The sequence below is a fragment of the Ischnura elegans genome, chromosome 3 (genome assembly GCF_921293095.1).
Source record: "Ischnura elegans chromosome 3, ioIscEleg1.1, whole genome shotgun sequence".
Classification (NCBI taxonomy): domain Eukaryota; kingdom Metazoa; phylum Arthropoda; class Insecta; order Odonata; family Coenagrionidae; genus Ischnura; species Ischnura elegans.
Genome location: NC_060248.1, coordinates 55,346,658 through 55,371,346, shown reverse-complemented (window position 1 = coordinate 55,371,346; position 24,689 = coordinate 55,346,658). Strand labels below are relative to the sequence as shown.

Below are 24,689 nucleotides of genomic sequence, written 5' to 3'. Positions count from 1 at the left end.
TAAAAACTTAATAAAATACACGAAATATTAAAAAATTATGACCCCCCGGTGGAGTGCGCCCCCCCTAGCATTTGACTCACGAGCCGCCACTGCCTAACACACGACCTTTTCATGGAACTAGATGATTTGGCTATAATCATTTTATAGTAGTTGAAAAGTAGTTAGGTGCTTGGGGGTAACTGGGGCATAGTTTTTCAATTCGATAGTACAATATCATTTTCAAATATTTTTTTGGAATGCTGAGAAAAAACGTAATGATTTATCAACAATCGGACTAGCGCATCATGTGACTTAAATGTAATTTCTACAAGTTTATAATATTTTATATTAATTTATTTTCACTTTTCAGTTGGCCCCAGTTAACCCACCACTAGTGGGTAACTGGTTCACCCCATGGCAAATCCCATTTAAGCACTACCATAACTATTTTGGGTGACTGGATCTATCTTATTACTTTGCAATATCTTAGTACTTAGTAATATGCACCATATTTTATGAGGTAGAAATAAAAAATATGAGAAAGAAATAATAAAATAGCAACACACTAACGCACACCAACCAAGCACTCCCGAAGCAACTTTCTGTCTTCTTGCTACGCCATATCAACCTAAGAATTTTTGAGTACTTATCTATTTTGCATATTCAAGTGAAAACTAATTTTTTTATAGCTGAGGAATGAAAACTACCACAAAAAACATGCCACACTAGACAACCTCAAAGAGATGCAGAGGAGTGCAAGGGGTCAATATTAATATTCAAACTTCATAGAAGACTTCGGAGAGATTACAGCGGTCCGTGATGACTTCGTAACTCCGCTAGGGAATTGCCTCTCAACCCGATTCAGCTCTACATCCAATCGTGAAGGCTTTCACTTCTCTCGTCTTCATGGTGCAACACTGTCGAGGGTCAAACGTGAGGAGCGGAGTGCCGCCAAAAGCTACGGAGGCACCCACGAAGCAGGCGTTCGAAGATTTGAGGCCTGGCACTGATGCATGGTGGTAATACGATCGCTCCAAGTTTTGTTTTTTGTTTTGTATCTTGTTTAACTTGGCACGGGTGAGGCCCCCTCATCCCCTGGACCAGGCAGTAGCGGATACAGAAAAAACTCATGATACAGAAAAAACTCAAAGGGGGCAAAAGATATATTGAGTTACCTTTACTTTTATCGTAATAAAAAATAATCAAGTCACATGCGAAGTTTTTGAGTAAGTTTTAAAGAAAATGGTTAACTACATATACAAGACAGTGCCATCTTGTGATATAAAAGAGTTACAATTGTGGTTCTGCAATGTTTGGTAGTACAGGCGGCCCCGCTAAGGGGGCGCCCCCCGTATGTATCCGTAATTGGGGTCTTACACAAATAAAACTTTCTAGCATTACTTCAGCTCGTAATATGGTTCAGTATTGCTGCATAGGCATATATTCCATAACATTAGCTTGATGTTTTGTTAAGGTTGATCTTGTTCGCTTGATGTTATTCAGGTAGTTGATAAAATCAATGTTGATGGCTTGAGCTGATCAAGTCGTTTCACTGCGTACTGTCGAATACAACACATCCGAGGGAGCTCAATTCATATAACATATGAGAATGTACCGTGGGAAGTCTCCGCAAGAAAAATATTCGGGGGAGTGCTGAAGCCCCAAAAGCCCCCCTCCTAGCTACGTACCTAGGCGTAGATAGAAAATAGGTTGTAATATTATTTTCTAATTCCGAATATTTCCATCCATTCGTCTCCATTCACTTCTTTACCCATGCCACCGTCTTTGCATCAATGGCGGCATATTTTAGTATTACTGAAGTTGCTTCATATCTGTTTCCTTAATACCCATCCGTCCTTTGTCTTTATGTGCCGTTCATAATATTTTCCTCAATATTTTCAGGCCGTAGCTTTCTAATTATGATTTCATTATGACTTCATGATAATCGAATATTTTATTTCATTTTCTTCACTGCGTATGTACTAACATTTGTTTCCTGTAAAGGCAAGCCTGAAAATTCCTCTCTAGAAGCAAACTAAGAAACAAACGCGAGCCAAACTTAAAAAATATTTTGAATAATATTTCGAGATAAAAATTAGAATTTGTGCTGAATAAATAATTAATTCAGAGAAAGTTAGCTTTACTTTTTCATTCTAATAACCTTATCGACTAAACAAATGTAAATGAGATAAGTAAATTGTGTATTTATAGTAACTGCAAGTAAATTAAAATGAAAACGTCATGGTAGGAAATGCGATTGCTTGGCAAAGTGTGAATGGTGATTTATCTTAAGATGAAGGCGATAGCGTTTTGATCGCATGTGCAATGAACTGATGGAATGAATTCGACCAGATTCTAGTCAAAATTGAGGCAAATATATTTAGTGTGATAATCGTCATAACTGGTCAACAAACCTATGATTAGTTTGACGCAGATCTCAGCTCAACTCTCCTATCAGCTAATCTTTCACCCCTGTGCATTTCTTCTCTTTCACATCCTTCTTTACCTGTCCCTTATACACTGTCTACGCATTTCTGCTTTATATTTCCACCCTTATTTACCTATCCTATGATTTAGTCGAGGTGTTCCTTTTCCAATCTTACCATCCACTTTTCCCTCGACGATTGTTTCCATCAGGACATCATGCCCTAAGATATGGCCGATTAAGTTTTTCCGTTTTCTCATCAGGGTATTCATGAGGCCTCTCTTCTCTCATATCCTTAACGTGATCAATGAACTGAAAAACATGAAATATTACTCGTGGGCGTACCCAGCGAGGGGCAGGAGGGGGCAGTTGCTCCTTTCCCCTCTAGAAGCAAAAATCGCAAATTAATATTTTTTCAAGCATATTTTAAAAACTAATATAGAGCTGTTAAAGTTTCCTAAAAATGTTGATTTCATTCACCTTTTCCATGCTCAAATCTTACCTACAACTTGAACAACCATGGCTTGCCCCTCCCTCCACCCCCTAGTTTTGATCCTGGGTACGCCCTTGATATTATTCAATGCAGTCATTTATAGTTGGCTGAGCTGCTTTTCCTGATAGAGGATTGCGAGTTGGAACTATCAGTGTAAACGGCATATTATTCTCTCGGGTTCAAATCTCCCCTCGTCGTGATCACGTCATCCACACTCCCCAGTATCGGATCCACGAGTCTTAAATCCGAAGTTTTTATTTTTTTATTTTGAAAGAGCATAGAATTAGGAGTCTGGGTGGAAGAGCCCCTTTTTACCCCTGCAATGCAGACATTCCTCTAGCAAAACGTAAGATATAAATTAATACAAAAATAATGTGGAATTGTTTGCCATACGGGTCGAGTTGAAAACGTAGCTCTTGGGAACAATTGCCAACCCTTCGTTTGAAAGGTCAAATACGATTGCGCCGAGTCCAGGCAACCATGCCGTGACACTTAACACGGGATGGAAATAGAAAAGAACCCTCCGTGTCATCGAAATATCACAAGGTTTCTCCATTGATCGATGGCGACCCCGATTCAGGGCGCTCAACCGTTATGGAGGGAATTTGAAACGTAAAAACTGTCCCCATATTCGATTATCGCTTTCGGCAATTTTGTATTGTCATCCAGGACGGATTTAAGAGTATAATCTGGTACATTGGGCTACCGAAAATATTTGAAATGGAAATCCGCCCCGCACTCAAAATTATTAATGCATCAGAGGATTTTTCCGTCTCTTAGCGAACCATTGTAATCGCAAGTAAATATTTCGGAAATAATTTATCTTTTTTTCGTTACTTTGTTGCTTTGAATGTTTCAATAGCATGTACAGCAATAGGCAGTGCTTCAATTGAGCACCACAATTCATCTATTCCTTAGAAACGTAAACGTATTTGTAGTGTCCGCTAAATTCACGCAAATAAACAAATCTGTAGAAGTATTAATAATAGTCATATTTGTATGGATTTTTAGCTACATATTCTTACAATTTTTGTCTAACACCTTCATACTTTTCTACTTCATCACTAACGACTACGTAGTGGGTGACCTATTACCTGAAATTAGCATGGTAATGAAATTGCTGTACCCGATAAATTTATTTTTTGAAAAATAGTCAGAAATTAAGTTCGTTTCGATGACACTATTTTTTAAGGTTGAAAACATGATACTCGTTCGGAAAGCAATGACCACGCGAATACCCCTAAAAAGGCAATTTTGAAAAATTGCGGGGAATCGCCGCTCCACTACTGCCATCTGCAGGTAAACAAAGTAATAGTGTTTCGGTCAACATGGCTGCGAAATCACATGTGGATGTGAGTGTGAGTGAGCGGCGACTTCGTCCAATTTATGGTAATAATTGGCAAGAATATGAGATAATTCGAGTTTTTAATTTATATTCAAAGTCTGTTCTTACTCCTAGCTAGTTTTTACCCGAATTAAGCCTGAAACCTACGAGTATATGATTTCAACATATAGCTCTTGTAGCCTATATTCAGTTTTAAATACTTTTGCCAGTTTCATGCGCGGTAAATCGCATATAAATGAATGTAAATAATTTTCCCGAGATTTAGAATCGTTAGGTGTAAGATTAAAGGTGGTTTCCATACAGAATATTGTTGTAAACAAATGGCGTGTAGTGCAAATGTATTTACGCGGCCACTTCTATAGGCGTTAATGTTGTATCTGTACCATATAATTCATTTTCAATAATGATTAATTGTAAAATATTTTTCCTGCAGACTGGTTAGATGTTGGAAATAATAAGAAGGCCCTTCAGGAGGCCGAAAAGGTTCTTAAGAAACAGCCTTCTTTTCAATGCGCTAAGGTATGTTTTAGGCCTATTCTTCTTGTTGTTTTCTTCCACATTACTTCATTATCAAGCACTTTAAGGTCTTAATAAACGAATATATTAAACTTCATTCCATAGGTTTTGAAATCTTTGGCATTATTACGCCTGGGAAAGGAGGATGAGTGCGAACAAATATTGGAGTCGGTGCGGCAAGAGGTCCCGTGTGAAGATTCGACGTTACAGGCCATGACTCTCTGCTATCGTGAAATACATAAACGTATGTTGTTGAATTATTTTTAAACGTAATTTGTGTCCAAAGACATAACCCCTGCCCTTGGCTCACTCTTGCCATCTGAGTTTACTTATTCAGTATTTCATCTTTGGAATGAGAGGCTCCTCCAATGATAACTTAGTATGTACCTGCCACAAAAGTGCCTGTGTCCGTGCACTTTACTAAAGTTGGTTTTTGTCGGAAGTTACTTCCATTTCGCATGAGAAAATGGTGCAAGTATGTCTCGTGCATTGCCATTACCTGTCTTATCTCCTACCAATTTATTTAGTCCTGTAATAATCTATTTTGTCCATACAGCGGAAAAAATTTGTGAAATTTATGAAGGTGCGACAAAAAAGGATCCATCAAATGAAGAGTTGCTCACTCATCTCTTTATGGCTTATGTGAGAGTGAATGATTACCGTAAACAGCAGCAGACAGCGATGGCACTCTATAAACTAAAGCCTAAGAACCCCTACTACTTCTGGGCTGTGATGAGCTTAGTTATGCAGGTGCGTCATTAATATTTGATGTTCAAAGTTTTTCATGACTGATAGGCACGATTTTTCCTTCTTGGGTCATTGCTTTGGATGAGCTGCAGCTTCTCTAACGCAATCAAGTTTTGGCATCAATCAAATTTTCAGCATGAGGATAAATATGCATACTTTCTCATTCAATGTGCTATGGCCTCCTTGATACTGGCCTTCTTCCTCGTAAATTTTCATGTGCAGGCCTGGAGTAAAGGAGGCCATGATAGCGCCCATTAAATTGATTTTATTGTATTTGCTTACCTTGTTTTGGTAATATGTACTATTCTTAATCATTTGAGATGCCATGATTTTCTGTTATGTACTCAGGATGCATGCAGTGGCAATTTATATCCTTTTCGTGTTCATCATAAACTCGATAATAATTGAGTGGTGACCTAACTTTTCTTCAAATACTAATCCATTCATTGAATACATAATATTATCTTTAGTTTTATAGCTGTTAGTTATAGACATGTAGTTTGGCTATCTGAACAATTAAAAATGTATTGGATTGTTTTTATTTTATTATTTACTATAGTTAAGGGTTAAATTACTCATTATCTATGTCTCCTCAGTTAAATCTGTCAATTATGGATCATTTTTTCATCTGTGGGAGGAGCTATGCTTTGAAATATTGTGTTATCACTATTAACTTACAAACTTTACTGTTACATATTATCCTATTAGTGTGGTCATCTTTGTGGATAAATATATGGTGAAGGTACAGTGAAACCTCTATTTTACACTTTTGAATGGACCACTTACAAAAAGTGCAAAATTGAGGATATTGTTAAATAGAGTATCATTGTTTAAAGGCGGTATGGTTTGGGACCTGATAAAAACTGTGCAAAATCAGGGAAAATGTATAATGGGGGAATGTAAAATCGAGGTTTCACTGTATTTTACCATTTATTTCTATTAAATGTAGGATACTGCAATATTCCTGAGATATAATTTTATTTATTGTTTTTAGGCCTATAAAGCTGATGAAAAAGTATCTAAAGATGTTGTTCTACTTTTGGCGGAGAGGATGGTTAAGAAATTTGTTGAAGAGGGCAAAGTTGATGCAGAGCAAGAAGTTCAGCTCTACTTGATGATTCTAGAAATGCAGAAGAAGTATGCTGAAGCCTTGGAAGTTCTATCTGGACCACTTGGTGCTAAGCTAATGTCATGCCCTAATCCAGTGCCTGTTCGTCGTGCTGGACTCTTGATGAAGATGGAGAGATGGAGTGATACCAACCTATCATATAAGTTACTTCTTCGGGAGGAGTGAGTAAAGCAAAAGTTTTTGCATGCCAATAATCAAACTTCACTTATTGCTGACATTTTGTCGAAGCTGTAAAGATGGGCACATGAAAGGGTAAAGAGTCACAAATATGATAGAATATGCTTTGTTCCAATAGAGTTATAGATTTTGTGCAAATGTTGTGTCCACTTTAAAAAATTGTTATTTTTTTGCCTCTGGAGTTAAATAGAATTGGGAAAATGAAGTTCAGTTAGGAAAAAAAAGAGGCCTTGGGTTCAGTTGATTTTTGGCTCATTATACATGTGATTTTCTTGCAAGAAGCGTCAAAAGTGTGAGGTTTATGTGGTGTTTTTAGTTGATTTCATTTTATTTTTTTTATTATCCATCGACTTAGTACTGTTCATTTTAGCCATCGATATTTTATGTTTTGTGTCATTTTGCATTATGTCTTCTTAAGAATTCCATCTAAAATCTGTAGATTGTGGCCTAACATGCTAGAAATTGACCAAGCTGTTCCATTTCAAACTGAGTATGTGAAGTAAGAGACAGAAAAGATAGAAAATATTGAATTGAAAATATTTGAATTGCATAGGTGTAAATTTTCTTCTTAACAAATGTTTATTAAATCCCTAACATAATGGAAGTGAAAAGTCAAATTTTATTTTAGCTTGTCCTATGTCCTTGAATAAATATTAGTTTTTTGCTCCTCTTTAGACATCGGTATACATTGGCGGCGTGTTGATATTTCCAAATTTAAATGCTAACTTTTCCAGCATCGATCGGTGGTCCTTCTACCAAGATTACTTCACCTCATCCTTTCATCTTTTTGATGAAAAACCTTCCCAGAAAAGTGATGCTGCAAAGCAAGGACCCATTGGGGATAGTAATGCAAATGTGCTCAATGTTGCTGATAATGTTAATGTGGATTCTGAAAATGCTCAAGTAGAAAAAAGTGAAGGTACTCTAGGCAAAAGTGTTGAGTGTATAAGCTCTGTGAAGGACGAAACAAAAGGCTCTGATTTCGAAGTTGTCCAAGGTGGAGGCGAGGCTGTGAGTTTAGTGAAGTGTGATGGAGATCTGAAGGAAGATGGTATGTGGTCTAAAGCAGACACTACGCCAGAGGACATACGGCATTTCCTTGCCATTCTTTCACAGAAAAATGAAAAATTGAGTCGAAAGTTCCGAGGGCCTTATCTAGCATACCTCGAACTCTACCAGAGGCTGTTGGACCGTGGGAAAGAAAACCCTAATGAAATTGCTGGTGAGTTCTTGTTTGCTGCCATTGTCTATGATACTATCTACGGAGAATCACAGGGTTTTTCTTCTCCATAGGGAAATCTTTCCTTTCAGTAGAAATTTTAAATCATGGTTTCACAAGTAGTGGCTTATGGCATTCATGGCTTTGGGATTTCCCTGTCCTCTTACTTTCAACCCTATCCTCATCCCGCAGGCGTTGGCAGGCTCCTAATCGTGGTGGCACCTCTTTCTTTACCTTCCAAACCCCTTCCTAAGATGACTGGGCGTATCAGTTACGGTCCCAGCCCCAGTGGTTATAACCTTGTAAGGGCCCACCCTAGGTCCTCATCCGATATTTATGATATTGGGGAAAAAATTCAACTAATACCAATTACCATAATAGAAAAGTTTAGTTGTAAAAGTTAATAGTTGGAAATTTCCCCCTTCTATATTTCTTATTATGTCCTTATTAATATGTTCACTTACACAAGCACAACATATTTTCTATGAAAATTTACAGGTATTACTTAATTACTTCCTGATATAGGCCATACTTTAAAAAAATATATATTTTTCATTTCCCTACGTAGTTATTTCTTGAATTGCTAGTTGATTTACTCATATTTAATGTGGATATGCTTGCAAATATGAATAAATTACTTAATTTTGAAAGATTATTTACATAAAATAATTAGATGGTAGGTACATTTTGTATCTTTCTAATATTATCTCAAAATTGCTGTGACTAATCAATCTCAGGATTGTAAACTCGTTATGACGAGGATAGGTGAATTGCTTATTGATCAATTGAGCTGAAGTTCTACTTTTGTAACGCTTATTAAAGTAACATAATGTTACACTCACCTCTTTCTTCCTCCTCACGTTACCCTTAATCAATGTTAAACATGAATGTGCACGTGGAGTCATTTTAGAATAATTTTTATGTCACAGTCCATGGAACTTTTTGGGCACCTTTGGCATCAAAAACAATATCATCAGCATAAAAATGTATCTAAAGTTGGAATTTTACCTATCTTGGGCTTGAAATTTTTTTGTCCATGGGTTTTTTTATATCCTCTGTTACTCCTTTCCCAAATCTCTGTCATTTTATCTCAGCACTAGTATAAAAAGATACTTTAAAGTTGGACAATAGGTATATCTCCTGTTCCACTTTCCTTTGTGCTGTCCATTCTGATTGCCATTTGTGTTACTTATCCTTCATTACATACTCCCCCTGCGTCCTTTGCAATGGACTTTAGTTGTCATACTTACTCTAAACTCGTGTCTCTGGTGACAGTCTCCCATTTAACTTTCCAATTTATGCTGTGCTCTGACTTCACACTATGTGTCTGTATAAGTTAGTTATTATTTAAGTGAATACATTTAAGCAACTAACAAATTCACTTTTATTAATTTGTTTTAACTGCTTTGATTTTCCTCTCTCCTATTGGCTCATGTTGTCATTCTTATAGCCTCTTTACATATCATTTTTGATAGCATTTTTTTTTACCGAAGAACATAATATTTTTACTCCAACTTCAATAGGAGATATTGTAGAACTTCTGCTGTCATACTTAAGGAATTTTGGCGATAAGCCATGCTGTTTTCCTGATCTCAAGATATTCCTTAACCTCTTGCCTGAAAACAGGAAAGGGGAGTTTATAGCTAAAGTAGAAGACATGGTTTCCCTTCGTAAGGGGGAGTTCCCTGAAACGGTAAGTATACACAATTTTTGTGTGATAATTTCATATTACCTAAAATATACCCCTCAAATGAAATTTTAATCTCAATGTAGTGTCATGCCATTCTATATTGATATTTTTATTTTCTGTAAGAGTTGTATTCTTTGGGTCATGTTGTAAATGAAAATGCATTAGATATAGTACTAGTCCTCATACTCAAATGATAATGTGCCATTTGTTCGCCAAGTGTTTCTTACGTTAGATTTTCAATTGATGCTCAATTTAATCTAGCAAACCCAGGGTTCTTAATACCTAAAAGGTTATATCCTGTTTCGTTTAGGAAGGAATTGTATTTTTTCTTAGAAATAGTAATGTTACCTTTTAATATCTGTTGTTACTGTTATTTCAGGCACAGCAAATGCAGCAGCACATAAATCTTATAGAACTTAGTAGGAGAATTGGCTTTCACCAAAGCTTGTCGAGGGAAGAGAAACTGGAACTTGCTACCAATTTCATATGCCACTATGCTCATGGAATATGCTTTGCATCTCCATTACAAACAGACTTTTCGTAAGTACATGGAATAATTAATCATTTGTCTCGCAGAGGTAAAAATCATTGAAATTATCAATTTTTGATAGTGGGGCATGCTGTTTGCAAATAGGAAAGGTCTTTGAGCGTCAAGGTTTTTATGTCCCTCTATATCCTAAAATTTAATTATCATAAATAATAAATTTCCTTTAGTATAATAATCAATCTATAAATACAGTAGAAGTTCAGAAGAAGAACAGCAATAGTAACAGGAGCAGATTGCTGCATAGCAAAATGTCAGCCTCCCTGTCTGGAAGAAGTTGGCTGAATGCAATGGTAGGGCTTTTTAATCATTTAGCAACTCACTTTTGGTTACTTAGCATGCCTATCTGAACTCTGTAGCGAGTGCACAGGTATTTTGCTGCTGAAAAAATACTCTGAAAAATTGCCAATTGCGTACATTGAACATTTATGGAGAGGTCGCAGTGACAGGGAAATTCCATGGCGGGAGTGCTCACTCCCCTTTATTGTGCCCATCATTGCTCAGGAAAATATCATATCCCTCTTCCCTCAGAGCTGTCGCTGAGCATAGGAATAAACAATTACATAGCATATTTTCAGCCCTACTTATTATGGATTGAGTACTATGTAAAGACTTTATCTAGAAACACCTCATTGGGTGCCTAGAACTAATGTGCATCATGCCCACAATTTAATTATATTGGCCGAAATTTGCCTTTTACGTTGTTATTTTGGTATAATTACCTGATATGATTGCATATTTTTTTAAATTTTCTTGGCAGACTAAGTATGTATTGGATACTTGTAAAAGTTCAGTCGGAGTTGATTATATTTCTCTTCTAATTAAAAACTTTCTTTCTTGTAAAGCTAAATAATTAAGCAGATCCGTACATCTATCTCAATTTTCATAACTATTTGCTGATGTACATGCTAAACATTATTTACTTCTTCATATTTAAGATTATTTTAAGGGTTTTTGAAGAGAAACCTGTAGAGGTATTAATTTAGCAGGTACATATTCACCATTTCATTAAAGTTATAATTCTCATTTTTTCCTAAGCTACACTTAAAACATTGGCCTAGTCTTTTACTAATATCAGTTTCACTAATTCTGTTTTTTATCATTTTTTTGTTGACTTTTTAAAATTTGTATTTTATCTTCCAGTATGAATGATATGTATGCAATGATTGCTTGCCACCTCTTGTATGAGGCATGGATAGATGAGAAAATGAGTGGCATCCCTCCTACGAGTATTACTAAGGCAATGATTATACTTGAGCTTGTCCTGTCTCTGAGTCCGTCGAACTACCATGCCAAACTCTTGCTTCTGAAATGTTATTCTCTTGTTGGTAAGTAGGGTTATCTCTAGTCTGCTATGGCTAGGTTTTAGCTAGAAAATATTTGTTCGAAGGGGGAGCTGTATCTCAGGGGCAGCCTAGACCGTATCTCCCAAACAGTTTGGGGGGTTGGAATACTTCAAACCCCATCCCTGGCAATTATCTTGATTACTTGATCATTTTTTTGTTCTGTGACAATTCTCATATATTTTTTGTTGCTTCATTGTACTATCTTCATACTTTTGTGTTTTTGTGCTTTTCAAGGTGCTGGTGCCGGAGCCCATTGTGTTTACGAGTTGTTAGATGTTAAACATATGCAGCTTGATTCCCTTGGTCACCTGCACTGCTCTCATTTATATGGCAATGGCCTCTATTCATATGCTGCTAGTATTTATGAGACAACACTTAAGTTTTTTACTGCCAACTACAAAGATGTACGTATATACTTACTAATATTTTCATCACTTCATAACAGTTCATCTGTTTTTATTGCTGTAGCTATCACTGCAAATACTTTTTTTATTTTACAGAGTGTGGACCATTTAACTTTCTCCTATAAATTTGGTTCATTTTTAACCATAGAGGAGTTCGTTGAGTTCCGTGAGAGACTGGACAACTCTCTTCATTATTCATCCATCACTGTAGAAGATATGCTGCTGGTTATTTTGCATGCAAATAATCACACCCAAAGATTACAGGTATGTTTGGAGTTCCTCATTCCTTTTCTATTATTACAGTTCCTGCCTTTCTAAGTTGACTTACTAATTATTATTTTCCTCGTGTGTTAGTAAACCAAGTGGAAGAACAAGTGACCTTAAAAGTAACATGAAATTAATTGTCAATAAAAATTAATTTTTAAAGGTGTTCTTAAATGTAGGTCTAAATGAGGAATTGTTGTAAGGGCATGATTATTTGATATGTTTTGGTCCATTCCGCTGTCATTACATCAATTCATGAATCTTGAGTAGTGGTCAATATTTTTAACAATCAAATAAAAAATATTCAGAGAAATTTTTAAGGAGGCTACATAATATTCTTTTTGAGTTACTTGGATGTATGAAGATGTGGACAGAGAAAGGAATTAAACTATGACTATACTCACATGGAAACGGTATTAATGTTGTTATCTAAAGAGTACCTGATAATAATTTTCATGCCGTGAAAAGCAAAGATATATTTAACAAAAAATGGTGATCAAAGTGAAATACAATTGCTGTGAATATAGCTGCATACATAAATACAGGGGAGTCCTGCTTATCCAAAATGATTGGGACCAAACCCTCTTTAGATTACTTGATTGTTCAGATTTGCCGAAATAATATTAAAGAATGGGTTTGAAATGGAAGAATGAATCACAAGCATATGCAGTGCATAGGACTGCGTAACTGTAAAAGACCACCTGCCCTACCCCTTCTTCGACAGCTCACTGCTGACTCATAGGTGTGCCTGGGATGTTCGGCAGTCATCACTCCTCATTAGTTTGTCATCTGTTGTAACAGTGCACATATTGTTTCATTTTGTTGTGTGAGTATTTGTGTTATAAAGTGCGGTTGATATGGCTAGCAAGCATAAGTACACAATCCCTATACCTTGAGATAAACTTGATGCAAAAGACTATACATTTATACATACATACTATTTAAATAAGAAAAGGTTAATTTTCTGTTAAAAAAATTCATGGCAGAGCTGTTCCAATCATGCAGATGTTCACATTAAACGTTTTCGGATCAGCGGTACTTCATTGTAATATGTACATATATTGTAAGTCGTCTTCGCCGACGATAAAGGGGTTCGGGGGAAACAAAGCAGGGAACAAGTCCAAATTCTCACACATAGCAACTTGCTTTATTCAGCCCAAGCCGTACACACTGTTTCGCTGCCAAACCCCAACTGCCTCTCCTAGCCGCCACCAGCCCCACGACCCTGGAGTCACCGAAAGAGATCATTTGTTAAGCGACTTCCGATGACAGCAGGAATGTGCTGAATGGCTGGGTCCCAAACGAAGTCCGTTCAAGGCGACCCTCGTCGGAGACCCTCGTCGTCTCGCAGCTTATAATAATCTAAATGAAAGAGCGCTTACAATATCAAAGTTTTCCTATAGGATGTACAGACATCACATTGGACAAATTTTGTTACAGAATGGTACTGAACTTACACTGTGATCTTATGATGCATATTTGTGGAAAATTAAGTATATTCCTAGCTACGTAAGGAGATTTCTTTGAGTGAATATGAAAGTTAAACAATATGTATTGGGGTTTCTATCAAGGTAAGGACGTCCATTATTACCAACATTTCTGTAGATGTGTTTTTTATGGTTCTCAGGTTTCTCTAGAATAAGAGAGGGAGAAAAACACTGGCGATGATAGATAACCTAACCCAAATAAAATCTGTAAACCATCAAATATTTCTAAGTAGGTTTTTGAATGTAAGGCATACTGCCTCTCTTCATCTTATCCAATGAACTATTTTTATTCCATGGCCTACTATTCTCTTTCATTTTTCCTCCGTATGTGATACATTTGAATAGCCCATCACCACTCTGTATCTCTTACTATGGCATTATCTGTTACTTATTCATTACAAACTTGTTTAACAATTCCTTACTCAAATTGCCAAGAGCTATAAAAAATCCTATTCCAGTTGAAGGACATTAGTGAAGCTAATCTAACAGTTTTGTTGGACTGTTGGTAATGTTAACTCATCATTAAATAATATATTAAATGCTCTTTAGTTTTTCCTCATGCAATTCTTCATCACATAATAAAAGAATTCATTAGGCTTGAAATTGAAAACATGTAAGCCAACTATTCTACTTTGAAGAGGCATTTCTGTTGTGTCTCCACAAAAAATGTTGTACATATGTGTATTATCTTCGCTCTCCATAGGAAATCAAGGAAAAAGCAATGGGCAATTCAAGAAATTAATAAATAACTTTGAGATTCTATTCTTATGATGAATCTAATGTATTTGACAGGCTATGTCGCTGATGGATATCAATCCTGACAAGGATAAAGTGGAGTGGGCCAAGTTGCAAGATAACCGGGATCTGAAAGTCATGATTTCATGGGACCCTCCTGATCGGTGAGTCAGTTTACCTGTCTAATTTCCTTTAATGCAATGTAACTTTACCTATTCGTTTCAGTCAGTGAGCGTCAAGTCCATGAATTTTCTCCATTTGTCCGTAAAACGGGCTTTCACCCATTTAAATAGGTTTTCATAGTATTAATTTAATTCATAAATTTTCATTTCTATTCCTTGTCAATGCAAATACTCTCAAAAAATTGCAAATAAATGGATAACTCCTTGCACATTGCTGCACTGTGGGCATTTATGATTGTAAAAATTAATTGTTAAACCAAAACCAACTAAAAAGCCACCGAAGTGGCAGCATTAATCAACCTTCTCTGGGATGGACTTAAGCGTCTTCAAATATTTTGGTTCTATATTCAGTTAGGATGCATTAATAATCACTAATGTGGAAAATGTCTCTTGAACATTTCATTCATTTTATGTATCTTTAAACTACATCTCACTAGTAGTAAGTTTTTTCAGTAGGTTTTCTAAGTCTGTCTTTAGGAATCTTGTCAATATTTTGATTAGGATTTTAGGTCTTCTGGCATAGGTTTTTGGAGCTTAGCTCATGAATGTAGTGAGATTCTAGGCTCCCAGATGCATTTTTTTTCTTGCAGCAACAGCAGTTTTATCCAATCTGTTCATGTGCTAGGTTTCCTTCACCAGAAACAGATATCAGGATGACTGTCAAAAGTGTTGTTGATGTAAGATTGCAAATGTGGAATTTGGAACCTCATAAAAGTTGCTGTTTTTTATTTTGTTTTCCCATCCACTAGTTTTTTGTTTACTTTTTGGTTGTGTAGATTACATTGAAAAAGAGTTAGGATTATAAGAAATATATTTTCCTTTTTTTCTGTCATAATGGCATGTACCAATCCTCTTGATGCCACCAAAATTTAGTGCTACTAGTGAAAATAATATTTTAGGTATCGGATTTTTTATTTTACTGAAAAGGAATTATTTTTAATATTCTAATGCATTGAATGAAAGATAAAGCAAATTATATTAACGCATTATGATTTTAAATCTGGTCTATGCTCGAGGTAATATATCGGCCCACGGCACTAAGGGGGTTAACTAATTCTTGAATCCACTTTTCAATAGGCAAATGTCTCCTGAAACAACCAAGGAGACTTTTGAAATGGGTGTAGATCTTCTGAGACTAAGGAGCCTAATTCTTCGGATCCTGGGTGCTGCTATCATGTTGTCAGAAAATGCTCCTGCTCTTGGGAAAATGTCCAAGGTGGATGTAACTAATGGATCAGAGAGCAGTAATGATGGAGATCTCACGTCAGTACTCCAGAGGCTTATGAATGAACTGGACCATCATTTTGGTTCTCTGTGTTCTCGTTATCCTATAGACGTCCACGTAAAAAAGGTATGCTTATTCCCTCCGATAAAATTTTAGCAGTGTATACATGCAGATAAGTGCCTACTAATTTTTATCACAACTTTTGCTGATAGGAATTTAATTATTATGACTCTTGAATGTGTGCATGTTTTGGTGGGTGATAGTTAATACGGCATGTTTTTGTGTACATATTGTCACACTGGTCAATGATGAATAAAGTAGGTAGGTGTTCATCGGTGTGACTGCTGTTATTTCAGGTTTTGGTGGCAATTCTGGTGGGCTGTGTGGATAGTACAATCGCTCAAGTTTTTTTTAATTGCGGTCAGAGTTAACTTTTTTGAGTGCCATCTCAAAGCTTTTTGTAAAGAGGAAAGAATCACATTAGACCTGAGAAACACAGCAAAATGGCTTATGCAACTTTCATCCATGAGATGTAATATAATTTTGCAATAACTTGGAAGAATCAGCTGTCACTTCAAAAACACCACAGTGCTATGTGAAGAATGATACTTTATTTTGAAAAACATTTTCTGTGGTTAAAATTGTTTTCAATGAAAATATTGGCATTGTAAAGATCAATGTAGTCATCCCTCTTTCGTGATCCAATTGCCATTCATGAAGGAAGTTCCTACCTGTGTCAGCCAAATGTTGTGCATTCAAATTCAGCAAGGTTTGGCAAACCTCTCCAGAGCTTGGATTTGGAGTAAATTGTAGGGTGGTAGTCTAAATTTCTTTGGATGAAGACAACACCATTTTTAATGTTAATGCTCAAATGAGCTATGGTTCAGTAAAATTTCTGTGAAGTACTTTTTTGCTTTGACATTTCAATAACTCCACTGTGCAAGTGCTCAACAAATGCCCAACGGATCTAACCCACTCATCTAGGAGCCCAACAATACGTATGCGCTCAGCAGGTAGTACCTGGTGGCTTCTGCCAGATTAATGCATGCGTATTGTTGGATTCCTAGGCAAGGGGATTTGATCCGGTGGACAATTGTTGAGCCCTTATACTGTGGAGGCATCGAGTTCTGCATAATTGCCCTATGAACATTTGCTCATGGGATCCTCATTGCTGCCGAGTCCAAATTGTCATGTTCATAATTGTATCACTCAAACTTTATACTTCACGACCCCTTATTAAAACTCGACTTTCTCGTGATATAAAAAAAATATATATATACATAATTGTATCCTAATTTTTTGAGTGTTTTGATCTAGTTCAGATGATGTAGAGTCAATCATAATAATATTTATGCAATACATAATTTCATTGCCATTTCAGTCATTGCTGAATGTGATTGCTGCGCCATTACCATCAAGGTTATTTTCCTTGATTCGACATGGTTCATGGTGTAAGCATCTGCAAGTGCTTGTGAAAATATTGATTGGTGTCAGCCTTTCCCGTGATGATCAAAAGCAGCTGTGTTCTGATGCTAGTCAAGAGAATGATGGAAGTCAGCTTCTGAACAATATGTCGCATGCTGCAGATATGCTTGAGTGTTCGGTGAAGGAACTGAAGGAAGGAGTTTCAAAATGCAGGGAATCTTTAGATCTTAGTGATCGGAAGTCATTTTTAGAGAATGCTGTTATAGTTGTTGAGGTATGTGTAATTAATATTTCTATGACACTTGAATGAATAATACTTGTTGACCCATTTCCAAAAACAGTGTATGTATGCATCTTCAAAGAAAAAAATTGATTACCTTAAAAGAGAAAAATAATAAATGAATTATTCAAAGGAATTCCTTTCTAAGGAATTTAAAGTATAAAAAGTAATGCTATCGTCAGTTGTTAAGGTTTTGTTGTCATTGGATACTCCAGGATTGATTTTTCTTTCAAAGATTATTTCAACTGTATCTATATTTTCACTTGAAGGTCTTAAGGCATCAAAGTCAGGGTCAATGTGTGTTTTATGCGAGGTGATGTTAGTGAATTGTGTTGCATAAATCGCTATTTCAACTCACTCCCACCCATATTAGGTTACATAATTAGTTGCCAGTACTTGAATGCTTCTAGGACTCTTTATTATAGATGATAGTTAACTAATTTAAATCTATCATTGCAGATGATTGGAATGACTATCCTGGTTTGTGGTGTATGCCATAGTATTTTAAAACCCATGAAAAATGCTCCTCTAGTCAAGAAAGGAAAGAAGAAAAAAGAAAGTATCAGTGCACAGCAGGTAAGCGTTTTAAATGTGGACTCTTAAAATTAGCATATTGAGTAGAGGTTGTTTGATTTGTAAATCATGCTCCTATCCAATTTTTTGTGTTTAGCATAGATTATAATTATACATGGCAGTTTTTACTGAAGTTTTTGCCCTAATTATGTGCATGCATTTGTGTGTGTGCATGTGCAACAATATTTTCATATTGTTTCTATAGTCATTTCATTAGAAAGGGTATTACACTAATCGTACAATGTAAACCTGGAAATCTACTGAGAAGAGTTTTACAATTTTTTTGTTTGATGATTGAGAGGTAGCTCCTGCTTTATTACTTCATCTCGTCTCATTTCATCCAAGCATATTTACAGTCCTGGGTACACAAATCTTACCGCCTAGGAGCCGAAAATATTCCAAGTCCCAAATAGATGCTGATTTGGCAATGCTGCCGAGCCATGTCTCCTCATAAGAGAACAACAAACCCTCTGAATTTGGAGGGAGGGCAGGGTGTCTGGTGACCAGGATTTATGGGAAAATCGTGAATTGTGCTGAATTTAGTCCTTGGAATTATGCATGAATTATTAACACGTTCACTGCCACTTCGGTAATAATGACTGAAATGCTTACTTCATCTTCACGCCGTTTCAGTCATAATGACCGATGAATGAGTCACTTTTTGGCCACTAATAGCACGATGTTGGTCACAGCTATTTCGGCGACGTGTATATGATGTTACCAACATGGCGCACCTAGTCGAAAGCACACGAAAACTCAAAGGGATAAGACCCAAGTATTACAGTGAAAGAAAAAAAGAAAGACATTTGATGCAATGGGTGAATTCGTCTTAAAATCTGCGAAATGGAAGGTGTTAATAAATTTTTGATCCACCTTGAAATTTCAAGATTTTTAAATTCATGTACATGTATACTCTGCGATGTACTGATTGCATTTTAAATTGCACTTTATGAAAACATGTTCATATTTATCTATTTAACTCTTTAAATAATGATGAATGCCTTGAGGTACCAAGTGAGACATTCATAAATTAAGAGTAAAAAAAGTCTATTACCGAGTGTGTCTTTAAATTAGGAACGTAAAATAATACATAAATATAAATAATATTATATATTAAAGTAGAGGTAAATTTGTGTGTTTTAAAATTCTTAATTATCTCAATAATCACGTAAGTTAAACCTAGAAATTTGTAAAATTTCCCCGAAAAACCTGGAATAATGCATGAACTTCTCTGCTGTGATTGGGTGGACACCCGGGAGGGCCTTTCTTTCAGTGCGGTTGAAAAGGAGTGTGTTGCTGATTGCGAAAGTGCATTCGACCAGCACACTAATTTTTATGATGGGGTGCATGCAAGTCTTTTGCCTTAGAGTGAGCCTTAATTCTTTGTGGAGCTGAGTTGTGTACCAAGTATTCTGTAGCCATTTCCCCCATGGAAATCATTTTTGTACATATTGCTGGGTGGAACATGTCTGAATAAAAATTGAAAATCCATTTGTTGCAACATTGAGATATTTCATGTTAAATACCGTATTTATCTTAACATAGAGTTCCCCTTTTATTCCAAAAATACCCATGGTAAAAATAAAGGAAGGACCATATTCAAACATATTTTTTGAATTTTTCCCGAAACTGAAGTCTCAAAATTAGATATTCAGAGGGGGACTATATTTTGAGAAATACAGTACATGGAAATGCCTTGTGATGGTGGTTTTGTGAAATACCTGACTGCTTTGTCTCATCATTTGCAGAATTAAAATATGCAATAACGACCCCAGGGTAGTATATAAATAGTTCTTGACATGGGTTATCATTAACTTGTCAGAACTTGAATAACGTAACTTGCACTTACAAATGATAAATTTTTTTAAATAAATTACATTATGACTCATGAAGACTTGCACCCCATCACAAAAGTCAATGTGCTGGTCAAATTCCCTTTCACAATTCCTTTTCAACCACACCAAAGGAAAGGCCCTCCCTACCAATGATGAGGGTTTCTTGTTCTCCACTGCGGAGGTGTGGTTCAGCAGCATTGAGAAATCAGCCTCAATTTGGGACTTCATTGCGAAAATTTTCGGCTTCTGGGTGTAAGGTTTTTGTATCTGCAGCTGTGCCTACCTACATGCATGCATGAATTATTGGGTTGCTTAGCTTTTTTAAGTATTTTATTTTAAACCATTAGCTCAGAGATTTATGCTTTATAAGCTACTACATATATTTCCAGGGTTGTATGATAGTATTTCGCATATGACACTGTTATTTGGTTAAATATTTTGGAAAAAAGGATTTGTTTGGTTACCTTCTCCATGTTGGGTACAGTGAAACTCAAAATATGTACTTAAAAAAGAAAGTTCACAGAATATTTTTTTTTTTATTTTTCCATCGAATTCTCAGTTAATTTCCCTTCTAAATGTGGCACTGTTTTCAATCTGTTGTTGGATATCTCATTTTATTTGTATATTAAAACCGCTGTATAATAAATCTCCATGTAGCAAAATTTTACATAACTCTCCTTGTAAGGAAATCATAGCCCCATTCCTAGGCCCTTCCCACATTCAATGGATGGAGAAAAACCTCCTGTAATGAACATCAGTAATTTCAAGACTTTCCTACAATGTAGTTCTCACACATCCCCTGTTAGGAAATGGACAAAGTCACCATATTTCCTCCCATGTTCCATGGAATTTGTTTTATGGAGGTTTTACTGTGCATGGGAGTGGTAACAATTTTATCTCATTTTTTTATGCATATTAATATTTGATGTGATTTTCTCTTCCCATTCCTACTTTATCCCTCCCTTTCTAGCCAAAAATTTTGGAACTCTACAATACAATGGTCAATCGCTTGAAACAATCAATGGAAGACATGAGGAAAGCCTTAGAGGTATGGGGTCAAGATCTTTCTTCTCCATCATCTGTTGTTGCTTCTTCTGTAAAAGAAAATTCAAAATTTGATAGCAGTTTGAGTGCCCTCCTGAAAGACCCACGAATTAACAATTGCAACGCTGAAGTGGAACGAAAAAGTGTTGATGGTCTTTGGGATGCTTCTGAGTTGAAAGTCCTACAGAGGCTCCTAGATAGCTATTTGGCATCATCACGGGAAATTCGTCAGCTGCTTACAAAGAAGTTAAAGAATATCGAAAGCCTGCATGTTTGATCGTGAATTGATGTAGGGTAATTAAAAACTTATTGGCATTGATGACCTATAAAAAAAGTGTGAGCTGTTGATAAAATGACCAGGTGATCAGTGATCTTTGAAAATCTTTAATTTTCTAATAAAGAAGTGTCTTTGTTATTGTTCCTCTTGTACATTATGCTGTATCATACTCATCTGGACTGTAATTAACTTGATATTTTCTTCAATTTATATAAAATCCGTGGCCAAAATATTTTTATCTACAACTGCATTAATAAATGTGAGCGTATCACAAAAATGTTCATTTGAACTCCTTCAGTAGTCATTAAGTCAGCATTTACCAAAAGAAGCGAGAATATGGTGCGACTATTGACCCACCTGTTTCAGTGCGAGATGTATTTTTTCCTGAATTTTGTTGCCAATTCTGTTAACCCAGTTAATCCATGTGGAACTGGCCTGACTAATTAACTTCAGAATAATTTTGGTCAGGTTCCTCGGAAAGATTGTCTCCTTACAATAAATGTTGCAATTAATTTTGAAAGTGTGAACTTAAATGTTTAGTGTTGGGAAGCAATAATATCATACCCAATACTGTACAATTTCAGAAATGACTTTGATTACCAGAGTGTGAAACTACTTGATATGTATGGTTTTGTAACAAAACTTGCTTACAATCAAATTGATTTGTTACTCCTGCAACTACTTCCAGTGAAAGGAACATGAATAACTGTAATTTCCTGAGTATGTATTAACTGTTGTTCTATAATTCAATCTTTTAATGAATTGATTTAGCCTTGTACAACAGGGTGGCTATTGGGTTTTCTTTTAAAAGTGGAGAGATTTCTTGTTTGATAAATTATTTTGTAGAATATCATCAGTAGATGAAACAGACTGTCATAAAGAGAATATCTTATCGTTAAATTTTGTTTTCTTATTGACTTCTACAAGAGCTCAGGTGAAAGGCCATCCTATGAACTATTTGGATGATAGTGAATATGTAACATATACTCTTGTACATTTATATTGGATATAATGCTTGCATAAACTGGTGTACACCCTATGAACTACTACATTAATACATCTAAGTAGCAGGTGATACAATTTTTTTGGTTGTATGGTTCTTATCCCTTGGGTAATTTTAAGTTTGACATTGTGATGCATATTTGCATTTCATATTGGTTGCATCAGAAACAGTCCTGCCATGTTTTTTTAAGCCACTGTCAGTTCCATGCTGTAATGATTTTTCTTCTCTTGTCATCCATTAGGTCTGATTTCATGGATGGTCAACATATTGTTATATGTACATATTTCAAGGAACTGTAGTGTGATACGCAAGTTATTGGGTGTCAACGCCCAACAAGTATTTTGTTGCTTACGTGCATTCTGTCAAAACCTATCATAGGTAAAATTTCAGTGAAACCTTGGGACTCACATAGATTATCAGCTAATCATCTCAGTGGAGTGATATTTCATCCTGCGTTTGCAAATAAAATCAGTATATCAGTGGCAAATTGGCATATTTAGTACATACTTAATTATCAAGTAAGCAAACTCTTTGTACCTCAATTTTACTTATCACTTGTTCTAATTTATTCTCTTTCAAGGTCGTCATAAATTATTATATACCATTCAAGGAACTTCTTGAATGTACGTAATATGAGTGCCTGCATTTAGAATACCTTGGCCAAAAGCAATCTAAAGTAATTGCAGTGGTTACTTTTTGGGCATAGTATTTCCTTTTTACTTTATCTGTGATGGTTAATTTTACTTGTCTTATTTTACACAGGAATATTTATTTCATTGAAGTTAATTCTTGATAGTAATTAACTGATGCTTGCAAATTTAGATTCCTTGTCCCTATCAAGATATTTTGCAGCAAAGTCAGTGATATCCAATACAGGAATTTATCAATAAACTCTTGTCCCAATCGCTGGGTGTGAGATGGAATATTTGTGAATTACTGCTTTTTTATATGATAATCAACAATATAAATGGAAGAATGGTATGCACTCAGTGTGTTAATCAAAGAGTCACAATTATAAATTCATATTGATTGCTCCTAGATGTGAGGTAGTATCTCAAAAAATCATTCCGTCCAGGCTAGTCGTGAATATCTAGTCCACAAAATCATATGTGTAAAATTTTACCCATACATCGTATCTGAAATGTCATCCATTAAATTGTATGTTAGCATACCAGTTCATAAAGCCGTATCTAAACCAATAATTCAATTCTCATTCATTTTTCTATTATAACAATTTATGGATGATAACTTTTGGAAATGAAATTGGACTTGTTTGTGATAAGTCTTGAAAAACTGAGAAAATGGAATTTTAGAGATAAAACACGAAAGTGTTGCTTTTTCTTAAGATATGTATGTGTATAATTAAAAAAATAATAATTATCAAGATCCCAAAACGAAAATTAAATAATTTGTCAAGGTGCAACTATCTGAATTGATTTTCTGAGATACAGCTTCACGGAGTGATTGATATTCTGGCAAATGATCTTATGGACAAAATTTCACATGCGATTATGTGGCACAAATTTGACCCCTGATTTTCTGGAATAGAAATACCACATATGTGTGAATGGAATGATTTTTTAGTTATTATTTTATGGTGAGGAGCAATCACTATAGTCAGGATGAAGTTCAGATAGTCAATTGAAATCAGTAGCAGCCAACCTTAGACATCAATAGACTGAAGTTTCAGTTCAGGGCAATACCTACTATGGGGAAGTTGCAGGGATGCCGACTTACAAAAAATATAAGGGGATCCCAAACCGGGGATCTTGCCCCGGGAAATTTTATAAGAGTCATATGACCAACATTAGAACCCTGATAACTCGAATCTCGATATTGTTTTTTAGGCTAACATTTTCCTCACATTGGGGTTTATTAATGTTGAACTTTCTAGAATATCATCTTGAGAGGTATGATTCCTGTATTTTATTTCAGGTGTGATGGCCTCATACTGAGGGTGCTGGTCATCTGTATTTCACAGTTTCGTTACTTCTGTAGGCCCTTCAATATTACCAATTATAAAACCTAATTCTTCCTATGATATTTTCCGGTAGTAAGAACTTGTTGGCATGTAGCTGGCTTAGGGTTATGATCTTGGTTGCGATACAGAAATTTGCAGACATAAGGCTTAGTTCTGTGTGAGTTCTATCCTCAGTTACTATAGTCGAACTTCCGATGGAATCAGTGTATGAGGAAGATAAATTTTACCCTCCACATTTAGCCCTGATTCTTGTTATGAAGTTGTTCAAGTATCTATGATTAAGAGATGTGTAAATTTTGAGTTAAATGTGCAATGGCTAATATGCTGGCTTTCAACTGATGATCTGGGTCTAAGTGAAATGGTA

The 24,689-nt window shown here is 35.7% G+C and overlaps 1 protein-coding gene across 1 annotated transcript; it reads left to right on the top strand.

Annotated features, from left to right (window-relative positions):
• The first annotated feature begins 4,209 nt into the window (after positions 1-4,209).
• On the top strand, positions 4,210-22,425 carry LOC124155815 (N-alpha-acetyltransferase 25, NatB auxiliary subunit). The gene is made up of 16 exons (XM_046529941.1): positions 4,210-4,286; positions 4,676-4,761; positions 4,864-5,002; positions 5,315-5,508; positions 6,500-6,795; positions 7,546-8,033; positions 9,554-9,723; positions 10,100-10,260; positions 11,408-11,592; positions 11,845-12,014; positions 12,111-12,278; positions 14,558-14,664; positions 15,760-16,033; positions 17,289-17,606; positions 18,072-18,188; positions 20,991-22,425. The coding sequence occupies exons 1-16, from the start codon at positions 4,226-4,228 to the stop codon at positions 21,339-21,341; spliced, it is 3,285 nt and encodes a 1,094-aa protein (XP_046385897.1). The 5' UTR covers positions 4,210-4,225; the 3' UTR covers positions 21,342-22,425.
• Positions 22,426-24,689: the final 2,264 nt, after the last annotated feature.

What these genes read in the sequence shown, in the direction of transcription:
- LOC124155815 (XM_046529941.1), top strand. Translation starts at nt 4,226, where the DNA reads ATGGCTGCGAAATCACATGTGGATGTGAGTGTGAGTGAGCGGCGACTT. An exon ending in AGGGGGAGTTCCCTGAAACG is followed by an intron (nt 9,724 to 10,099) that starts GTAAGTATACAC and finishes CTGTTATTTCAG; the next exon opens with GCACAGCAAATGCAGCAGCA. An exon ending in TAGACGTCCACGTAAAAAAG is followed by an intron (nt 16,034 to 17,288) that starts GTATGCTTATTC and finishes TTGCCATTTCAG; the next exon opens with TCATTGCTGAATGTGATTGC.